This window comes from Episyrphus balteatus, chromosome 4, assembly GCF_945859705.1.
Source record: "Episyrphus balteatus chromosome 4, idEpiBalt1.1, whole genome shotgun sequence".
NCBI classification, from domain to species: domain Eukaryota; kingdom Metazoa; phylum Arthropoda; class Insecta; order Diptera; family Syrphidae; genus Episyrphus; species Episyrphus balteatus.
This window is the reverse complement of record NC_079137.1, coordinates 75251481-75268536: the sequence shown is the minus strand read 5'-3', so window position 1 is coordinate 75268536 and position 17056 is coordinate 75251481. Positions and strand designations below refer to the sequence as shown.

The window sequence follows — 17056 nt, the reverse complement described above, 5'->3', positions numbered from 1 at the left end:
AAAAAAGAAATAAACAATGTTTTATGAAAACAGATTAAAAATACTATTCTAATAATGTCTCATTTGATTTGCATGCGTACCTCTCGGCAGCTTAACGTAAGCTTCTGCCAGAACCAGACTTATGTAAGTATTTTCGATTTTTTTTTAAAGAGAAGTTCATCTCATCCGATTAAAATAAGATTTAAGATTCAAGAAGCCAGAAGTCAATTGAAACCTTTATGAATGCAGAAATAATTGCTAAACAAATTTAAAACCTGAGTCAATAACCTCTTTGTCCGAGTAAAAGCGTTGTCAGAGTCGGTTATTTATCGCCAAATATAGACTCCATGATTTTTCACTCGCTTTTTAATTTTTCAAAATTGTACTTGATGATATAAGCCGCCTTTTTAACTTCAACCTTTAACAAAGAACTTAAAGGAAAAGCGATATTTCACCTATCATAAATATTACATTACATAAAATACTATTTTTATAACGTCACACCCGTAATCCATCTGATTAACTTAGACTTTAACAAAGCATATTTTAAGTTAGTTTTATTTCTTCATTTCATAAACTATTCAAATATAATATTACTAGTACAGTACAAAATAATTCTTAAAACTTTAACTAAAAGTGTCACACCCGTAACAAATATAGTCTTTAATCGTTTTACTTGTTTTTAAATGATATCTCATGATGACTGTAGAAAAAAACTCTTATGAATTCCATATCTACACGTATCTTGCAAAAAAAAAAGCTATCAACTTTATCTCTAAGAGAATATTGTTACTCATTCTTATGAGTAAGAACTTTCATTATCTATTTCTACTAGGTAATTAAATCCCTAAGCCATTCTAATCAAACAAAATTCACAAGAAAATACTTCTTCATTTCACAAATTATTTATTTAGGGGGCTCATCTAAATATCTGAAAATCATTCCCCTTTTAACCTTCATCATATCTTTTCTTGTTTTATAAATTTAAAAATATCAAAAAAAAAAAAAAATAATAAATAAATAAATATAAACAATTTCTTAAGATCAAAGATATTCAATAGATAAGAAAACTAGATTAAACGATTGTTTTCATTAAAAAATATTTTATCAACAAAATTAAAACAAACTTTTTTAAACATTTAAAAACATGTTGATCAAAATTATATAACTAATACTCCACTTTTGATCAAAATTCTCACGATCAACAAAAAACAAAATAACCCTTTTCTTCATAAAAAGCATCAGATTTCTCTATACTCAAGTGATCTTGTCATTTCCTCCGATATAATCTTCATCTTGAAAAACAGAAGAAGAAAACAACAAAAAAAAAATTTAATTTTCATTTTATCTAACACCCATTTTGAAGTGATCTTCAATGATCTATCTGGAATGATCATGTATATCTTCACAGCATTTCAATTACCTTACCCATTTGCATTAAAATACAATTCCTCATTCCATATATTCTCTTGTTTTCAACATTTTTTGAATAAATAATTTCTATTGTGAGAAACAAGATCACTCAATAAAATATCTCAAAACAGGTAGTTTGAAAAAATCTACTACTTTGAGTGAGAAAATCGAAGATCTACTTAAAACTAAACTGATACATGATCACTTTACATTGTCATCTGAAAAAAAAAAAAATGATCAAGAAAAGGCAGAGAACAACAAATTCATTATCACTGTGCCGGTAAGATTATATTTTTATGAGAGAGTAGAAAAAAACCACTCAAAATGGAAACACTCAAGATACTTTTTTTTTGAGCTACCTGCCTATCTATCTTACTGATCTTGCATCGTAGCCGACCCGGTTACCTCCACAAAGACTGTCTCAGTCTGAATACAACAAAAGACTACAAAAACGAGATACTCTACTGAAACTCTGAGACCTACTCTCTCACAAGCAATTTGAAATTCCATTTAGTTAACAATCAGACCTCGTACACACCGGACGAAGTAATCTTTTTATAGCCAATCGCTCCATAAAAATAAAATATATTTGTATCTATCGTGAGTTCCAGATTCAAGATCGTTTAAAAAAAAAACCTCTCAAAACCACAACCATCATTACACTTAGATTGTGTGTCAATAGTGTACCTTCTTTATATGGAAAGACTTGATCGTGAATTAACACTCGATTTACCACTAAACATGAATTTAGATACATTTGCTGCACATTTCTTTAATAACCCATCAGAGTCTGACAATTCGGCAGCACGATCGGTTCAGATATTAAACGGAACCGGCAAAGCTACCATCACTTCATTTCAAGACTTACCTATTAATCGACCAACGACAACGGCGGTCGTAGTGGGTAATCAATTTTTTCAAAAAATCGGTGAAACGCTATTTGGTTTTGGCGGTGGTTCGAATAGTGCGCCATCTACCGGTGTTAGTCATAGTATTCGTAGTGTATCAAATAGTGATATTGCATCTTCATCTGTTAGTAATACAATGGATATCTTACGGAATCATATTGTAATAGATTCAGCTGATTTTGGAACTTCGGCGACTACAAATGCAGCCGCTAATGAATTACAACAACAATTGGAATATGACAAATTTATGAATGAAATATGGATTGGAATTGTTTTGACGTTGATAATAATTTCGATGGTGTTTTGCATTTGTTCGTGCTTTTTGTATCATCAATTTAGACAATGGAAGAGGAATTGTAAGTAATCATTTTTATGTTTGTTTTTCTTTTATTTTTTTTGAATTAATCTAAAAATTAAAGAGAGAGATGAGATACTACACAGTGAAGAAACTTGAGTAAATAAAACCTTGAGATTAGCTGAATAATTGAAGACAACAAAATATATAATATATAAAAGATACAAGTTCAAGTAGATAGATACTTTTGTGTTTTTGTTATTAAGATTGATAATAATATATCGGCTATTGAACTTTATTGTTTTGTCAGAATATTATTCAAGATACGTTTTGACAAGCTTCTAATATCAATAAAGAAGATTGATTACTTCAGTTTTGACAGTTCTTCACTATATTTAACTATTTGTGAACGAATTTAGGTCAGTAAATAGTCAAGATATTTGTTGTATCTGTGGAAGATGCACTTGTTTTGATGAAATATACAAACAAATTATGAAGATACTTCTGTTTATTAAAATAATATGGAGGAAGATTGTAATTAAGTGACAGTTTGTTTGGATTTGAGATGATTGTTTTGCTTTGCACAACTTATCTGTTTAATCGGAATATTTTTCTTTTCTTTTTTTTTGTTGAAGATGATCACAGTGTTGTTTTGTTTTCTTTTTTTGTAAGAAAATCTTAATTTTTTGAATGATCTTCAATTTTTAAGATCGATGACCGAAATAAAGCCAATGATCGAAAGATATAAAGTGAAGATCTTGTTGTTTAATGAATTTTTTTTAAGTAAGATCACTCTTACTAAAATATTAAAAAATAATGAAAATGTGATCTTCAATTATGATTTAAGCATGATCAAAATACTCTTATAATTTTAAAATGCTTAACGCTGTGAATAAATAAGCTATCAATGATCTTCATTATTTTTTTTTAATTCGATTATCTTCAGTTAAATGGTCTTGGTTTTTGAAAAAAAAAATTGGATATTGTCTTGTGTTCTTTGTTGGAATAGTGTCAAAATTTTGCACTCTAGAGCGATCTTCAGCTATTTAATCCAAGATGGTCTTCAACTTAGCGATCAATTTTGATTAATTCATTGCGATCTTGTTCTGTGATATTTAATGATAAATATTTACACATTCTACTACAAAATTAACAATTTATTTTGGTAGTGATCTTCAGCCATTAACCTTTAAGTGATCCTTAATTTAGCTCTACAATTTCCACTCCAGAATGTGATCTTCAGTTTTTTACTTTAAAGTTATCTACATATAGATCAATGTTTATCTGTTGTGATCTTTTGTTGTGATCATTATCAAAACAATCTAACAATTTCTAAATCAGAATATACAAGAACATTGAAGTTAGAAGTGATCTTCTGTTACTAACTTGGACAAAGAACCAATTTTTTAAATTTACTTTTTGGAATTCAAAGCATTTACTGATAGTGATCTTCAGTTGTTTGTGATCTGTTTTTAAACATTTCATTGATTAAAAGTGTCCGAATTTGTTAATGATCTTTTTTGCACAGCCTTACAAAATATTCCCTAGAAAACCTTTCATTAATTAGAAGTGATCTTCAATTGTGGAACTTGAAGAAAACCTTATTTATTTATTTACCCTTAAATGACTAGTGCTTTGTGTATGAATTTGTTTTAATCTTAACTTAAAGAGTCTCAGAACTTCAATTGAAATACTAAAAATTGGAAGTGATCTTCATTTGTGAGCCTAGTGAAGAGATCCTCACTTATTGACTTGCATTTAAACGACCTGTATTTTGTACAAATTTGTTGTTTATGCAATTTAAACACCCTTATAAATTGAACCTTACATCACATATTATTTAAAACTGATCTTCATTAGCTGTTTACTTTTAAGTGATCTTCGCACTTGTTTATAGAATTAATAAGATTTTTTAACAACAGAAGATAAGAATATTGAAATATGATATGTGAGCAGGTTCGTAAGAATTATATGCGAGAAAGTGTATTGATAAATTAAGTGATCTTCAGTAATCGATCTCTGACGAAGTGATCTCCAATGTTGTACAAGAAAGTTAAGTGAACTATTTTTTGAGTCTTTTCTGTGTAATTTTCATCCATTGAAAGTTTTTTTTTTAATTTTCCCCAGAATTTAGACATTTTCAAGTGATATTGTCTTACATAGTTCGATCTTCAATCGATCTTTTGTGTACATTGTTCTATAATCTAGTGTCTATAATCTTACTAAACATCCTCCTCACCCTCCAACTATCGACCAATTGCACTCACGTCCCTTCTTTCCAAGGTCATGGAAACGCTGATTAATTTCCAGCTCAAGAAATATCTTGAAGAACGGAAGCTTCTTAATGACCGGCAGTACGGCTTTCGTAGCAATAGGTCCACTGGTGATCTGATGGTATATCTCACCGAACAGTGGAACAAATCTTTGCATCGTTTTGGAGAAAGCAAGATTATTGCGCTTGATATTTCAAAGGCATTTGATAGAGTTTGGCATCAAGCTCTCTTATCGAAAATGCATGCATTCGGTATCGATGATTCTCTTCTTCATTGGATTAGAAATAACCTTTCGGGCCGTTCAATACAAGTCGTATTGGATGGTTTCAAGTCTGAAACCCACAAAATAAACGCTGGTGTGCCCCAGGGCTCCGTTTTGTCTCCGACACTCTTTCTCATTTTCATTAATGATTTGCTCTCTGAAACTTCTAATCCATTAAATTGTTTCGCAGATGATAGTACCCTCAGCTTTTCATATTCGTTTGAAGATTCACACCCATGTCCTTCGGATGTGGATTTTCAACGACAAAATATGATAAGCTCATTAAATTCTGACCTTGACAGCATTGTTCAATGGGGAATAAGAAATCGTGTAGAATTTAATGCATCAAAAACACAATGCTGCTTACTATCATTAAAACGGAACCTTCCACCCATGCCACTATCAATGAGTGGCACTTGCATCGAGGAAACTGAGAAACTTTCCATTCTCGGTATGAGTGTAACAAACCACCTTCTGTGGAACGAACACATATTCGATGTCGCCAAAAACGCTGCGAAATGTTTAGGTTTTCTCCGAAGATGCAAGAAATTCTTCTCATCTTCTGATCTAGCTGTAATCTATAAAGCTTACATTCGACCAAAACTTGAATACAATTGTCACATCTGGGCAGGTGCTCCGATAACATATTTGAGTTTCTTGGACAGAATACAAAAACGTGCTTTCAAAATGATAGATGATAGATCGATAACTGAGACAATTGCGTCCCTAGACCACCGACGTAATGTGTCATGTCTCTCCTTGTTTTATCGCTATTTTTATAAACAATGTTCAGATGAAATAGCTAGTTGCATTCCTCCCCTGAAAAAATTTAACCGTAATACTCGCGCTTCTAGGAATGCTCATCAGTTTACCCTTGAGCCCAACTTCGGACGTACCGTCAAATACAGAGATTCTTTCTTTAGCCGCACCACACGAATGTGGAATATATTACCCGCCTCTGTTTTTCCCTGCCATTTTAATGTCCAGAGCTTTAAAACTAATGTGCATCGGTTTCTCCTTTTAAATCCCTCCCTATTTTCCTGAAGCTCGCACTGTGTTTAACATATTAAGGGTATTTAACTCCCTTTAGTGCGCGTTAATTATAAAAAAAAAAAAAATCAATTTTTACACAAATCGATTTTAACGATCTTATTATTGAAAAAAAAATAGATTTTTCTCAAGTAGTGATCTTCAAAATTTAATCCTTTAGTTCAACAAAAGATAAGTTGTTTTCATAAAGAAAGTCTGAAAAAATTAAAAAGTCCCATTGTGAACTAAAAAAAGCTACGATCTTGAGTATATTTTTTATTCCAAAAATGACAACTTGATCATGCAAATTGATATTACAAGAATGATGTTAAATCTTCCAAGAATTACCTGTTTAATATTCTATTTATTTGTGGCACGCTTAAATGCTTGCATAATCTTTCATCATTAAATTTAAATTAATTCAAAAACGTGAACGAATATACTGATCGAGAGACCACTCAACGGCGTATACAAGGGGGGGGTTACGGGGTCATGACCCCCCCCAAGAACTCAGAACTTAAAAAAGAGTTTGTTATGTGATACTGAAATCTCTTGAGTAAGATTATTTTCAAAATGTTGAAGTTTTAGAACATGAACGAAAATTAAAAGTAAAAAAAATTTTTGGTATTCAAACAAACTATTTTACCATATTATTTTGGGGATGTGGTCATATTTTTAGCGAACGCTATGCTGGATTAGGATTATTTTGATTCGTTCGATAATATTAGTTGAGCTGTGCTATAGAGTTTTGTATGGAAACAAAATCCGGATAAGTATTATATTCAAAGCTTTTTAAAAGAAATTGAATCTGGTAGGTACACAAAAATAATATCTTAAGGGCAAGACACTGCTTACCAGCAAATAAAAGAAGCAGCCATATCTTCTATTTTTTTATATGATGAAGTGAATAAAATATGTTTTAAATAGGAAAGCTTTCCGTGGCCTTGCTGTGTGGAGGTCAATTCTGTTGATAAAATTCGTCATCGGCAAAATGTTAAAGAAGGATGTCATTTCTCAAATCATTTTAGTTTTTTGCAATGTTCCAGTTCAATACATTCGTCTGATAAAATTTGGTTAATTTTGTTTGCTTACAGAATATAACAGTATTTTGTACATACTAAATTTGCTAGATCTGTTGCATTTTTTGAAGCAATGTAAGCAACCTTATCTAAGGCAATTTAAATATTATTATTAAATATCACTTAGGGCTAATTTTTTGAATAGTTAGATAAACCTAAGTTAGAGCTTATTCCTAGGAATAAAAGTTTTTTTTTATAGTGACATTTATTCTTCTGATAGTCTATCTGACAATTGAAAAAGCAGGGCTTAATCTAATAAATACAACTGAATGTTTTTTATATTGTAAGCCGCTGATTAATACCTGAAAACGGACGAATCCCAAAATATCGCCAAAATTATTCTTTTTGTCTTTACTATTTTAATAGAGGTATTTTAAATTCCCATACAATTTTAAAACAAAATTAAAAAAAAACAAATATATTTTCAAATGCAATTTTTTTTACAAAACTTTGCGATGCGTTTGCCTGAGGTTAGGAAGACTTTTAATTCAAAAGTTAAAAACTGTTATTAAGTAAAAACGATTTTTATTTTAACTTTCTGGGCTAGCGGAAAACAATGAACAGTTGTTTTAAGGCAAATTATTCAATCGAAGTACTCGTATAGTACATTTTATTTTTAGGAGAGGATAGCCTCAATTGGTCAAAATTAAAGCCTAGTACGCTGCTGATAAGAAACGAAAAATCCCATACAAAAATGAAACAACAAAATGGTAACCCGAAAATTTCGTTCAACTTTTCGTTCTGTAGTACGCTGTTCGGCACAACGAAATTGAAAGTCTAAACTTCTTTTTCGCACACAAACAATTGCCGGGGACATTCATTGTGTGTGGAAAAATGACATTTTGAGTTTTTTGTTTGTTTTTGTTGTTCATTTTGTCATTGCATGTCTTTCTGCGATGCGTGTTTGCTTTTTTTTCATTTATGTTTTGCAATTTTTGAGTATTTTTCGGTCCAGTTTTCGCAAGCATTTCGTTGTCCTCGTGGAGACCGACGAAAAATTTCGTTTCACATCAGCAGCGTTCTAGGCTTTAAGGCTTAACGCTAAACTTAAACGAATCTCATAACGTTTTTGTTTGGTTACTTTTAGAACTACATTCGGAACTTTTCGATTCGAAATGCAAGACGCACAAATTTTAATGTTTAATAATTCAAAAAGCCCATTTTCAGGTTTATGCCTGCTATCAAAACTTTTGAAAAAAAAAAAAAAATTGGCATGACCCCCCCCAAGAAGCAAACCTGTATACGCCCCTGAGACCACTGTGAACTTTGTAGTATAAAAGGGCAAACCGCACCTAAGACTTATTAAATGACCAATTTAAATATAAAATATATTTTATTGATCAAAATTATAAACGTGTGGGTTTTTTTGTAAAAGAATTGAAATCTATAAAATACACACTTTGCGGTCATAAAACATGGCATTATGGATGGAAAAAAAGGCCCTTAACACACTGGGTGGCAAAATCAACTTAGGGCCAACTTTTCAATTTTTATCTCATGAATTTTGTGACACTGTTTGGATAATTTAAAAGTTTTTTTCTTTCTCCAACAAATTTTTCAATGCATTTAATTTATAATTTAATCAAATTCACTACTTACCATTGTGACCTAATCTTGATTTCAGATCAGATGAGTAAATATATTTATCAGGAAAGTTTGTTAAGTCTTGATTGATAAAGACCTAATAATTCAACGATTCGGAGCTATTCAAAGAGTCTGTACTTGAATATCAATAACTTCTTCTTTTTTGTCTTCATCTTTATTCATTGTGAATAACTAATAGGTTTTTAATTATGAACTGAGCAGAATTTTTCTATGATTAAATTTGGTGTCCCTAGTATATTTCTTAATGATAGTGTCTTTTCAGTATAGTTTAAGATTTTGTTAAGGGGTAGGGAAAACCATATAAAATTTTACTGTGAACTAGTCATAATAATCCAGACCTCACAAAATATAAAGAACAAGGACAGTAGTACCTAATAAATTGCTACATTTAGAAACTTTAAGCAGATAGTGAAAAATATCAATTTGTTTCCCTGGAAGAGAAATTATATTCGCAATGAATGAAATTAATTCATTGTGAATATAATTTCTGTTCTCTATTCAAATAAGTTAGTGCTTTGAATGCAATTGCCTTAAATTTCAGAGTTGTTACAGTGCCCGGTATAACGTATAAGGGAAAAAATAAATTTAATAATTTTCTGCATAAAAAGTTAGTACTGTGAACTAGCCACTTAATAAAAACTATCATTTATATAGGTCAAATGTAACCGTTCTTCGTTCAGCTCTTCTGCTAAATACACACACTGAATTCATAGAGTGATCGTCACTAATAACAAAACAAATTATTTCTTTAAACTTTCCTAAAACAAGAAGCTTAAAAATGATTCACAATAATCAAGAGATTAAAATAAATTTAAAAAATATATTCAATTTTAAGTTGAATGACTTTTAAATAAATTTTTATTTGGGTTACTATGCAAAACCACTAAATCCTTCACATCGTTAAAATAGTTTTATTAAATAGTAAAGTATAAAACAAATTAATTTAAAATCAAAATTACAACAGCAAAATTATTCACAATTATGTAAATTTTTAATCTTTTATCAATATCTAAAATTCATATTTTAAAAACAAATAAAATAAATAAACAATATCGATTAACCCCCCCTTCGAAGTGAAGTTTATTTAAATCGATTGTGAATAAAAAAAATTGTATTATCTGAACTAAATTTAAAACGAGATTAAATCACAATAACAATCATTATCAAGCTCAAAAAAGTCATTCAAAATGATTGGTGTACGTGCAAAAATAAATAAATATGTATATAGTTCTGCGTATACAATATAGAATCGCAAAAATATATATTTATTTATACATGGCAATTAATCAACAAATGTGACATCATTGCTAGCTGCTGCTGCCAGTGGCCGTTTGTGATAGTAAAATGTCTAAAAAAATGGTTTTATTTCTATATGACTGAGAGAGTTGATAAATAAAAAAAAATGGATTACATTTATGTCAAGATGACAGAGACAGACCACCATCAGACTAAAATAATAAAATCAATTTTATTGCGCGCTCCATATAATCAAATCAAACAAACAAATAAACAAAAAAAATAATAAACAAACAGAAAAAAAAAAATTTTATTCTACTACGTTTTTTTTTTTTTTTTTTTAAATACAAACAACTTGTATCTTTTTTTATCTTAATCTTTTGCTGCTTGGTTGAAGGTCTGAAAATATTATATTAAAAATGGGTGAAAGTTATAAAAGACAAAAAAAAAGGAAAAAATAAATAAAAGTTAACAATGAAAAAAAGAACGCATTTTTATATTCAAAAATAAAAAAAAAATCGAAAGTGAAATTTTTGTGATGAACTGCGAGTTGGCAAAGTTGATGATGAAGTAGGTAGATAGGAAGCTTTTATTATGGTTCGTTTACCTTTCAATTTCAATATAAAAAAATTTATTGTAACCATTCGTCATTTTCTGTTAATAATATAATTTATTTATCTTTTTTTTTTCTTCTTCGTTGTGGGAACTTTTATATTTTTATAGAGTATTGACTCATAACTGGAAAAAGTGTCTGTGACTCTTTTATGATTATCTAATCTTTTGCAACTTTTTTTTTTTAATAAATTTTGCAAATTTATACTTTAGATGGATTTGATTAAAAAATATAAAAACATTGGCTCGATGACCTCTAAATCATCAGCTCTATTGTATTACTTTGAACCCCATAAAACACTATTTTTATGCACTTTTATGGGACTTTTATCAAGATTAACAGATTGCGTATGTCCACCTATTGACTTGTTTTATTTTTTTTTCATTATGTTGACCCAGTTAAAAATTTTATTTTTGTTCAGAGATAAAAAAAAATTAAAAAATATTATAAGTATCGAATGAAGGTGATTAATGTAGTTAGAGTGAGAGTACGTGACTCTTTAAAATCAATTAAAAAACCTAACCTTAAGTCCCTGAATGTTTTTTTTTTTTTTATTTTGTTTTGTTTATTCGAATGGAAAACATTATCCATAAGTTGAAGGGAGGTTAAATATTGAATTGATGATGAGAGGTAGTCAAGAGATATCAATTTAAATACGAATCATTGAGTATTTAATACTTGTATCGATGATAAGGTCGCTGGGTTTTAAAAATAGCTGTTTCTGGGTGTCTTCAAGTTTTAATATGATACAATCTTCTTACATGCTATCAAATTTATGTAAATAAATAGTGATTTTGTTGAAATGCATCGTTTTTTTCAATTTCCAAGGTTTTTTCTTAACTGGCGCCCAACTAAGGATTTAATTAGTTGCCCAAAAAGGATTGAATTTCCTTAAAAATATAAAACATTAACTTTGGGATACGTTTCGAAGGTCTTTTCATCGGAATTTTATAAGAATTACTTAATATAAGCAAGAAATAAATATTTAACTGGCGCCCAACAAAGATCAAATTCAACTTAAACTGGAATTTTAGCTTAAGAAAGCTTTGTAAAGATGATTTTTGACTTTAAACGCAGTCTTTTATCAATTTGCAATTTTTTTCCAATTTTTTAAAGATTTTTCTTAACTGGCGCCCAACTACGAACTACTTATTTCAATCGCGCCCCAAAAAAAGACTGATTTAGGCTTGAAACTTATTTGGTTTCATTCAGAATACGCATTTTACGTCTTATCACACCATTTTTTAAGCATTTCTTAACTAAAACCTAGAAAAAAATATTTAAATGGCGCCCAACGAAACTCGATTTCAGGAAAGACTGGAAACCTATTTTAAGATTCAGTCTGACTTATTGTGCTGCGTTGTTGTCATTTCTTTATTCTTGACTAAGATAAAAATGATTGACTTGGTATTTCCTAAGTGCATTGACATTTTAATAAACACCTTGAAACTCGAAAAGAAAAAAAGACAAATATTGCATGAAAATAACTCTATATGCAACCAGCAGTTAGAACTTTGTATTTATTTACATTTTTTCTATAATATTTGTTAAGTGCTGTCAACTGTATTAAGTTTATTTGCATAAAACTGACGTCTATAAGGGAAATTCCAGATTGCATAGGTAATAAAAATATTCTATTTGAATGAATTTTTTGTTTGATTTAAAATTATTTTGCAATGCAATTATTCAAATGGTCTTAAATAAATATAGAAAATATTACTTAAGAAATAATGTGGACATAACTTTTCTCATATTTTTAAAAGGGTGTTAAGAATAAAAGCCCATAAAGTTCTTTTGTCTTTCCTTCTTGAAACGAAAAAGTACAATTAAAAACAAACAAAAAATTTGAAAATCATTCTGTATCAATATTGAATTTTCAAAAATAAAAATGCATTGAACTTGACACTTTACAATTGTAGCCTTGTAGACTAAAAAGGGGTATCTCCTGATTTTGTCTGTGTTTTTTGAAAGTGAAGCCCTTGGTAGAGAATAAATTGAGGAGGGAAAGATGAGGAACGTCTTAGATATTTAGCCATAAGAATATACTTAAAGATAAAAAACATAACAACAAAATATTGTCAAGCTTAAAAAAAAAAATATAACTTTAAACTCATTTTCTTCAGAAACTATGAGGCCTACAAAAAAAAAATTTACACTCAAATTATAGCAAATTCAATTACCTTTAAAACTAAATTCATAACAACGATATAGAAATAGATAATCAGAACGATAATCCTGAAAAATCAAAGTCAAGTCGTGAAATAAAAGTACAATTTTTGAATTTTTTTAAAGAAATTTTTTATTTTATCGCTTTAGCTCTAAAGTATATCATTTCTAGTCAATCAAAATTGATCTTAAGTAATATCCAATGTCAAAGGTTACTTAGTTATAAGGTTTAAGTCAGTTTGACCAGAAATATCAAGTTTTTCAACAATCAAATAAATTCATCTTCTCTTATCTCTCCTCAAAAATTTACTTCATGGTCATTAATTTGTTAAGAAAAACGTGCCCATATATAATTTTTCAAATCTTAAAATTTTTGTCACTATCTCTTATGTACTGTCTAATTTTAAATGCCCCATTTATTTCATGTCAATAGTTTGTTGATTCTTTATTCCTATATATTATATCCAAGGGCATCACAAAACAAATTTCACGATCAACTTAAATAGCCTTAAAAAAAAAATTCAAATACTCGTATTTTAACCTAATCTTCTTAAAGAAGACATAAAAAAAAAACTAAAAACTCTCTTATCACTTCACATCCCAAAAAGAAAAATATGTTTGCTGACTAATTTTCCAGGTCTAGGTCAAAATCATAAAAAACAGAAAAATACAACAAAACAAATTTATTTTATCTTCTTTTTCTATAGAAGAACAAATTCAGTGACAGGGCACTAACGCACTTGACTTTGAAAAAAAGTTCAAAAAACCAGCAAAAATAGATACAAAAAAATTACATTTCGACCTTTTATTAGTATTTTAACCCCTGACAAAAAAAAAAGTACTTGACTGTGTTCCTGTATGCCACTAATGCATGTCGGGACATCAATTTAAAACTTGTTCCCTCAATAATTTCATCCTTTTAAACAAGAAGTGCCTGGAAAACCTTATCATATAGCTACCTGTTGTAATTTCCTTCCTTTTTCTTTTTTTGTTAAATATTTGGAAGTTCAAAAAAGATACAAAACCTCTCATAAAACCCACACACATCGTTCTAAAGTGCGTGTCTTGTATAAATTAAATTAGAATAGACCTCTATTGCCACTGAATTTTCCCTAATCAAGATTATACACAAAAATCCCTTTTAAAACGACACAAAACAGTCGAGATCTAACAAAAAGATACAAAGATACAAAAGTATCTTTTGGTCAATTTAAGGCAAATTTAAAAATAAAAAACCTTAATTTTGATGTAAAATGGTAGGGTTAACAGTGGTCAGATACACAAAAACCCTCACCTGAATTGTTGATTAAAACTTTCAGATACAAAACTGACACATTTGCATATCAGAGAAAAAGGATCTTTTTCTACCCAAAAATTCATATGCTAATTTTAGATATTTTTTTTTTCGAAATTTTAATTCACACAAAATCATCCACAACAAAGTTACCAGTCACAGTAACTTTTATATCTATCTATAACCTGACTGACCATTAGTTTTGTATTTATAAAGCAAGTTTGTCTGGGGTTTTAACTCTATATGACGCTGTGATGTGTTGTAATTAGTATCCAAATGTTAAAAACGAACCAATTTCGATAAATCAATAAACACGACTTTGTTGTGCGTTTATTTGTTTAAATCAAACATTATTCCTCGAAAATACTGTGTATGAATAGGGGAGGAGGGGGCAAAAGGGGGTAATCAATTGATTTATACCCTCATACCCATAAAATCATTTAGAAAACATTGTGAATCCGGGAATTCTAAATGTAATTCATCAACATCATTATGGCGCACGATTTACGCGAATTGATGAATGTTATATAGGGGTAACAGGGGCAAGGAGGGGAGGTTTAAAATCTATTTTCAGAGTCTACTGCTGCCTCGGACAAAAGGCTCATTTGAATTCTGTCAATATTTGTGTTAATTTTTTTAAAATTCAACTCACAAACTGAAAATTACGATACAACTCAACTTGTTTATGATGAGTATTCTCTAAAGAGGCAGTTAAAATATAAACAAACAATGAACAATTATAAAAAAAAAAAAAAACAAAACAAATAAAAGCAAAATGACATCCAAAAGATCGATTTACTCTAAAACAAACACACAAATTCGAGAAGAGAGAATATTGCACAATTTTCAATAATGCATTACGACATTTGTGATGCATTTTGAAAGATTTAAAAGTATCTTATAGATGAAACGCGGAAGTTTTAACGTGCCTTTGCGGATACCGAAGCAAAAAACAAAAATAACAAACAATAAGTCATTCATAATCAGACAAAAGCAATCAGGGTGTGTGTAAGTTTTGAAAACAAAAAAAAAAAAATCATAAAGAAAAATCCTAATAAATTATTTTTGTTATTGTTTTGTTAGATACTTTTTCTAAAAAGTTTTAGATATTCAGTCACCTTGACTTGAGATACTTTTAATTTTTTCTTAAATTTTCCTTTTCATATGCAAATAATATCAGTGAACCATAAGAAAGTTCAACAAATGAACTGCTATTGTTCATTCGTTCTAGCATTTGCATGGGGTTCCACATGGTTGCGTACTTTCACCTAGTTTGTTTATTTTATGATAATTTAGTTTGTTTTGCATGCATTTTCATTGCAAGTGATTTGTTGTTTTTATGGGGGAAACTTTTGTGATGTTATGAATAGAATATCATCTAATAATTTGTCTCAATTTTGTGATTTATTGGGTTATGAATAATTTTATGACGAAGTGAAATTTGAGATTTTGTAGCTTTTCTATGGTTTCTCTCTTTCAAAACAACTTTTGATTTTCTTGTGAAATTGGTCATGATTCATGAATATTTAATTAAAATTGATTTCTATTTCTCAAGAAAAGGTAGTAACTCATCTCTCAAGTCTTATTTTGACCACAAAAATCCTCAAAACCTTTAAAAACTCTCAAATATCCTGAAAATCCAATCTTAAACTAACCACAAATTTTTTTTTTCTTTTTCAGATCGCCATAACCTCCGTCAGACACAAGATATCGAATCAGTTAAACTGAATCCTGATAACGATGACCCAGTTCCAGAATATACTTTGGTCTCTGGTCTACCATCGTATGAGGCAGCTTTGGAATTAATGCAGCAAACTACAACTGGCCGCAACACGAGTGGCAACAACATCATGAATGGAAATGGCTCCTGTTTAATTGTCTATCCATCGGCATTGTTCGGTGCATTCATGGTGAACGAGAAGGAGTCACTTTTGTCAATGTCGAAGGTTCAGGAAGTTACAGCAACAACAACAACAACAACAACAACAACAAGTGAAGCAACAATACCACAATCACCATCAATTGGTGGTGGAGTAACGACGACGATGGCAACAACGATACCCATGACAGAGAATGTCAAGTGTCAAAATATTGTAGTACCTCGTTTGGCATTGCAACAGTATACGATACCAAGCTATGAAGAAGCGATGGGTTGTCAGCCACAGCAAGTACACCAGCAACAACAACAACAACAACAAGTGAGTGATACATCCGATACAACGTTGACGTCATGTGTGATAAAATCACCACCAGTATCAAGCCAGACATGGTCTGAGGATGATACAACGAAAGTTCTACTTTCTGAGAAAAAATAGAACAAGAGATGAAAAAGATTGTCTATTTTAAAGAAGAACTGAAAATCGACTGACGTTTTAACTATCCTCACAAAAAAAAAAAAACTGAAATCAGGATAGAAAAAACACCTTTTGTGATCCTTATAAACAAGCTAATGAAAATATTGTTTCTGCATTTTGCTATGTTTTTTTAAATAATTATTCTTTGTTGTATGTTGTGTTTTTACTTTGTTTGTTTGCTTAAAAAAGCTGTGATTGTAATGAAATATTTATTTATTTTTGTTATTTAGATAATAAGAAATTTTTAAATAAAATATTTTTGATACAATTTTAGAGAATATTTTAGTTAAGTAAAAAAAAAAGTAATGTTAACTAATTTTAGTTTTATACAAAATAAAATTGTAGTATTCCAGTGTTAATAGACTGAAATTATCTAATTTTCTGTAAATTTACAGTAAGTTAAAAAAAAAAAACTTAAAATAAAATTTATTAAAATTAAATATTAAATTTCTTGTTTAAATTAAAATTATGAGCTATGGAGAGGAGAATACATTTTTCACTAAAGAAAAGTGAGAAGGTGAGTGGATAAATTAATTTTTCTCTGAAAAAA

The 17056-nt window shown here is 29.5% G+C and overlaps 1 protein-coding gene across 1 annotated transcript; it reads left to right on the top strand.

The window, feature by feature from the left end:
• Nucleotides 1–1922: 1922 nt before the first annotated feature.
• LOC129918764 (protein commissureless 2) lies at nucleotides 1923–16843 on the top strand. The gene is made up of 2 exons (XM_055999476.1): nucleotides 1923–2656; nucleotides 15833–16843. The coding sequence occupies exons 1-2, from the start codon at nucleotides 2089–2091 to the stop codon at nucleotides 16465–16467; spliced, it is 1203 nt and encodes a 400-aa protein (XP_055855451.1). The 5' UTR covers nucleotides 1923–2088; the 3' UTR covers nucleotides 16468–16843.
• The last annotated feature ends 213 nt before the right edge of the window (nucleotides 16844–17056 follow it).

Coding starts and splice junctions, on each gene's coding strand:
- LOC129918764 (XM_055999476.1), top strand. CDS start 2,089: ATGGAAAGACTTGATCGTGAATTAACACTCGATTTACCACTAAACATG. Junction 2,657..15,832: donor TAGACAATGGAAGAGGAATT/GTAAGTAATCAT, acceptor TTTCTTTTTCAG/ATCGCCATAACCTCCGTCAG.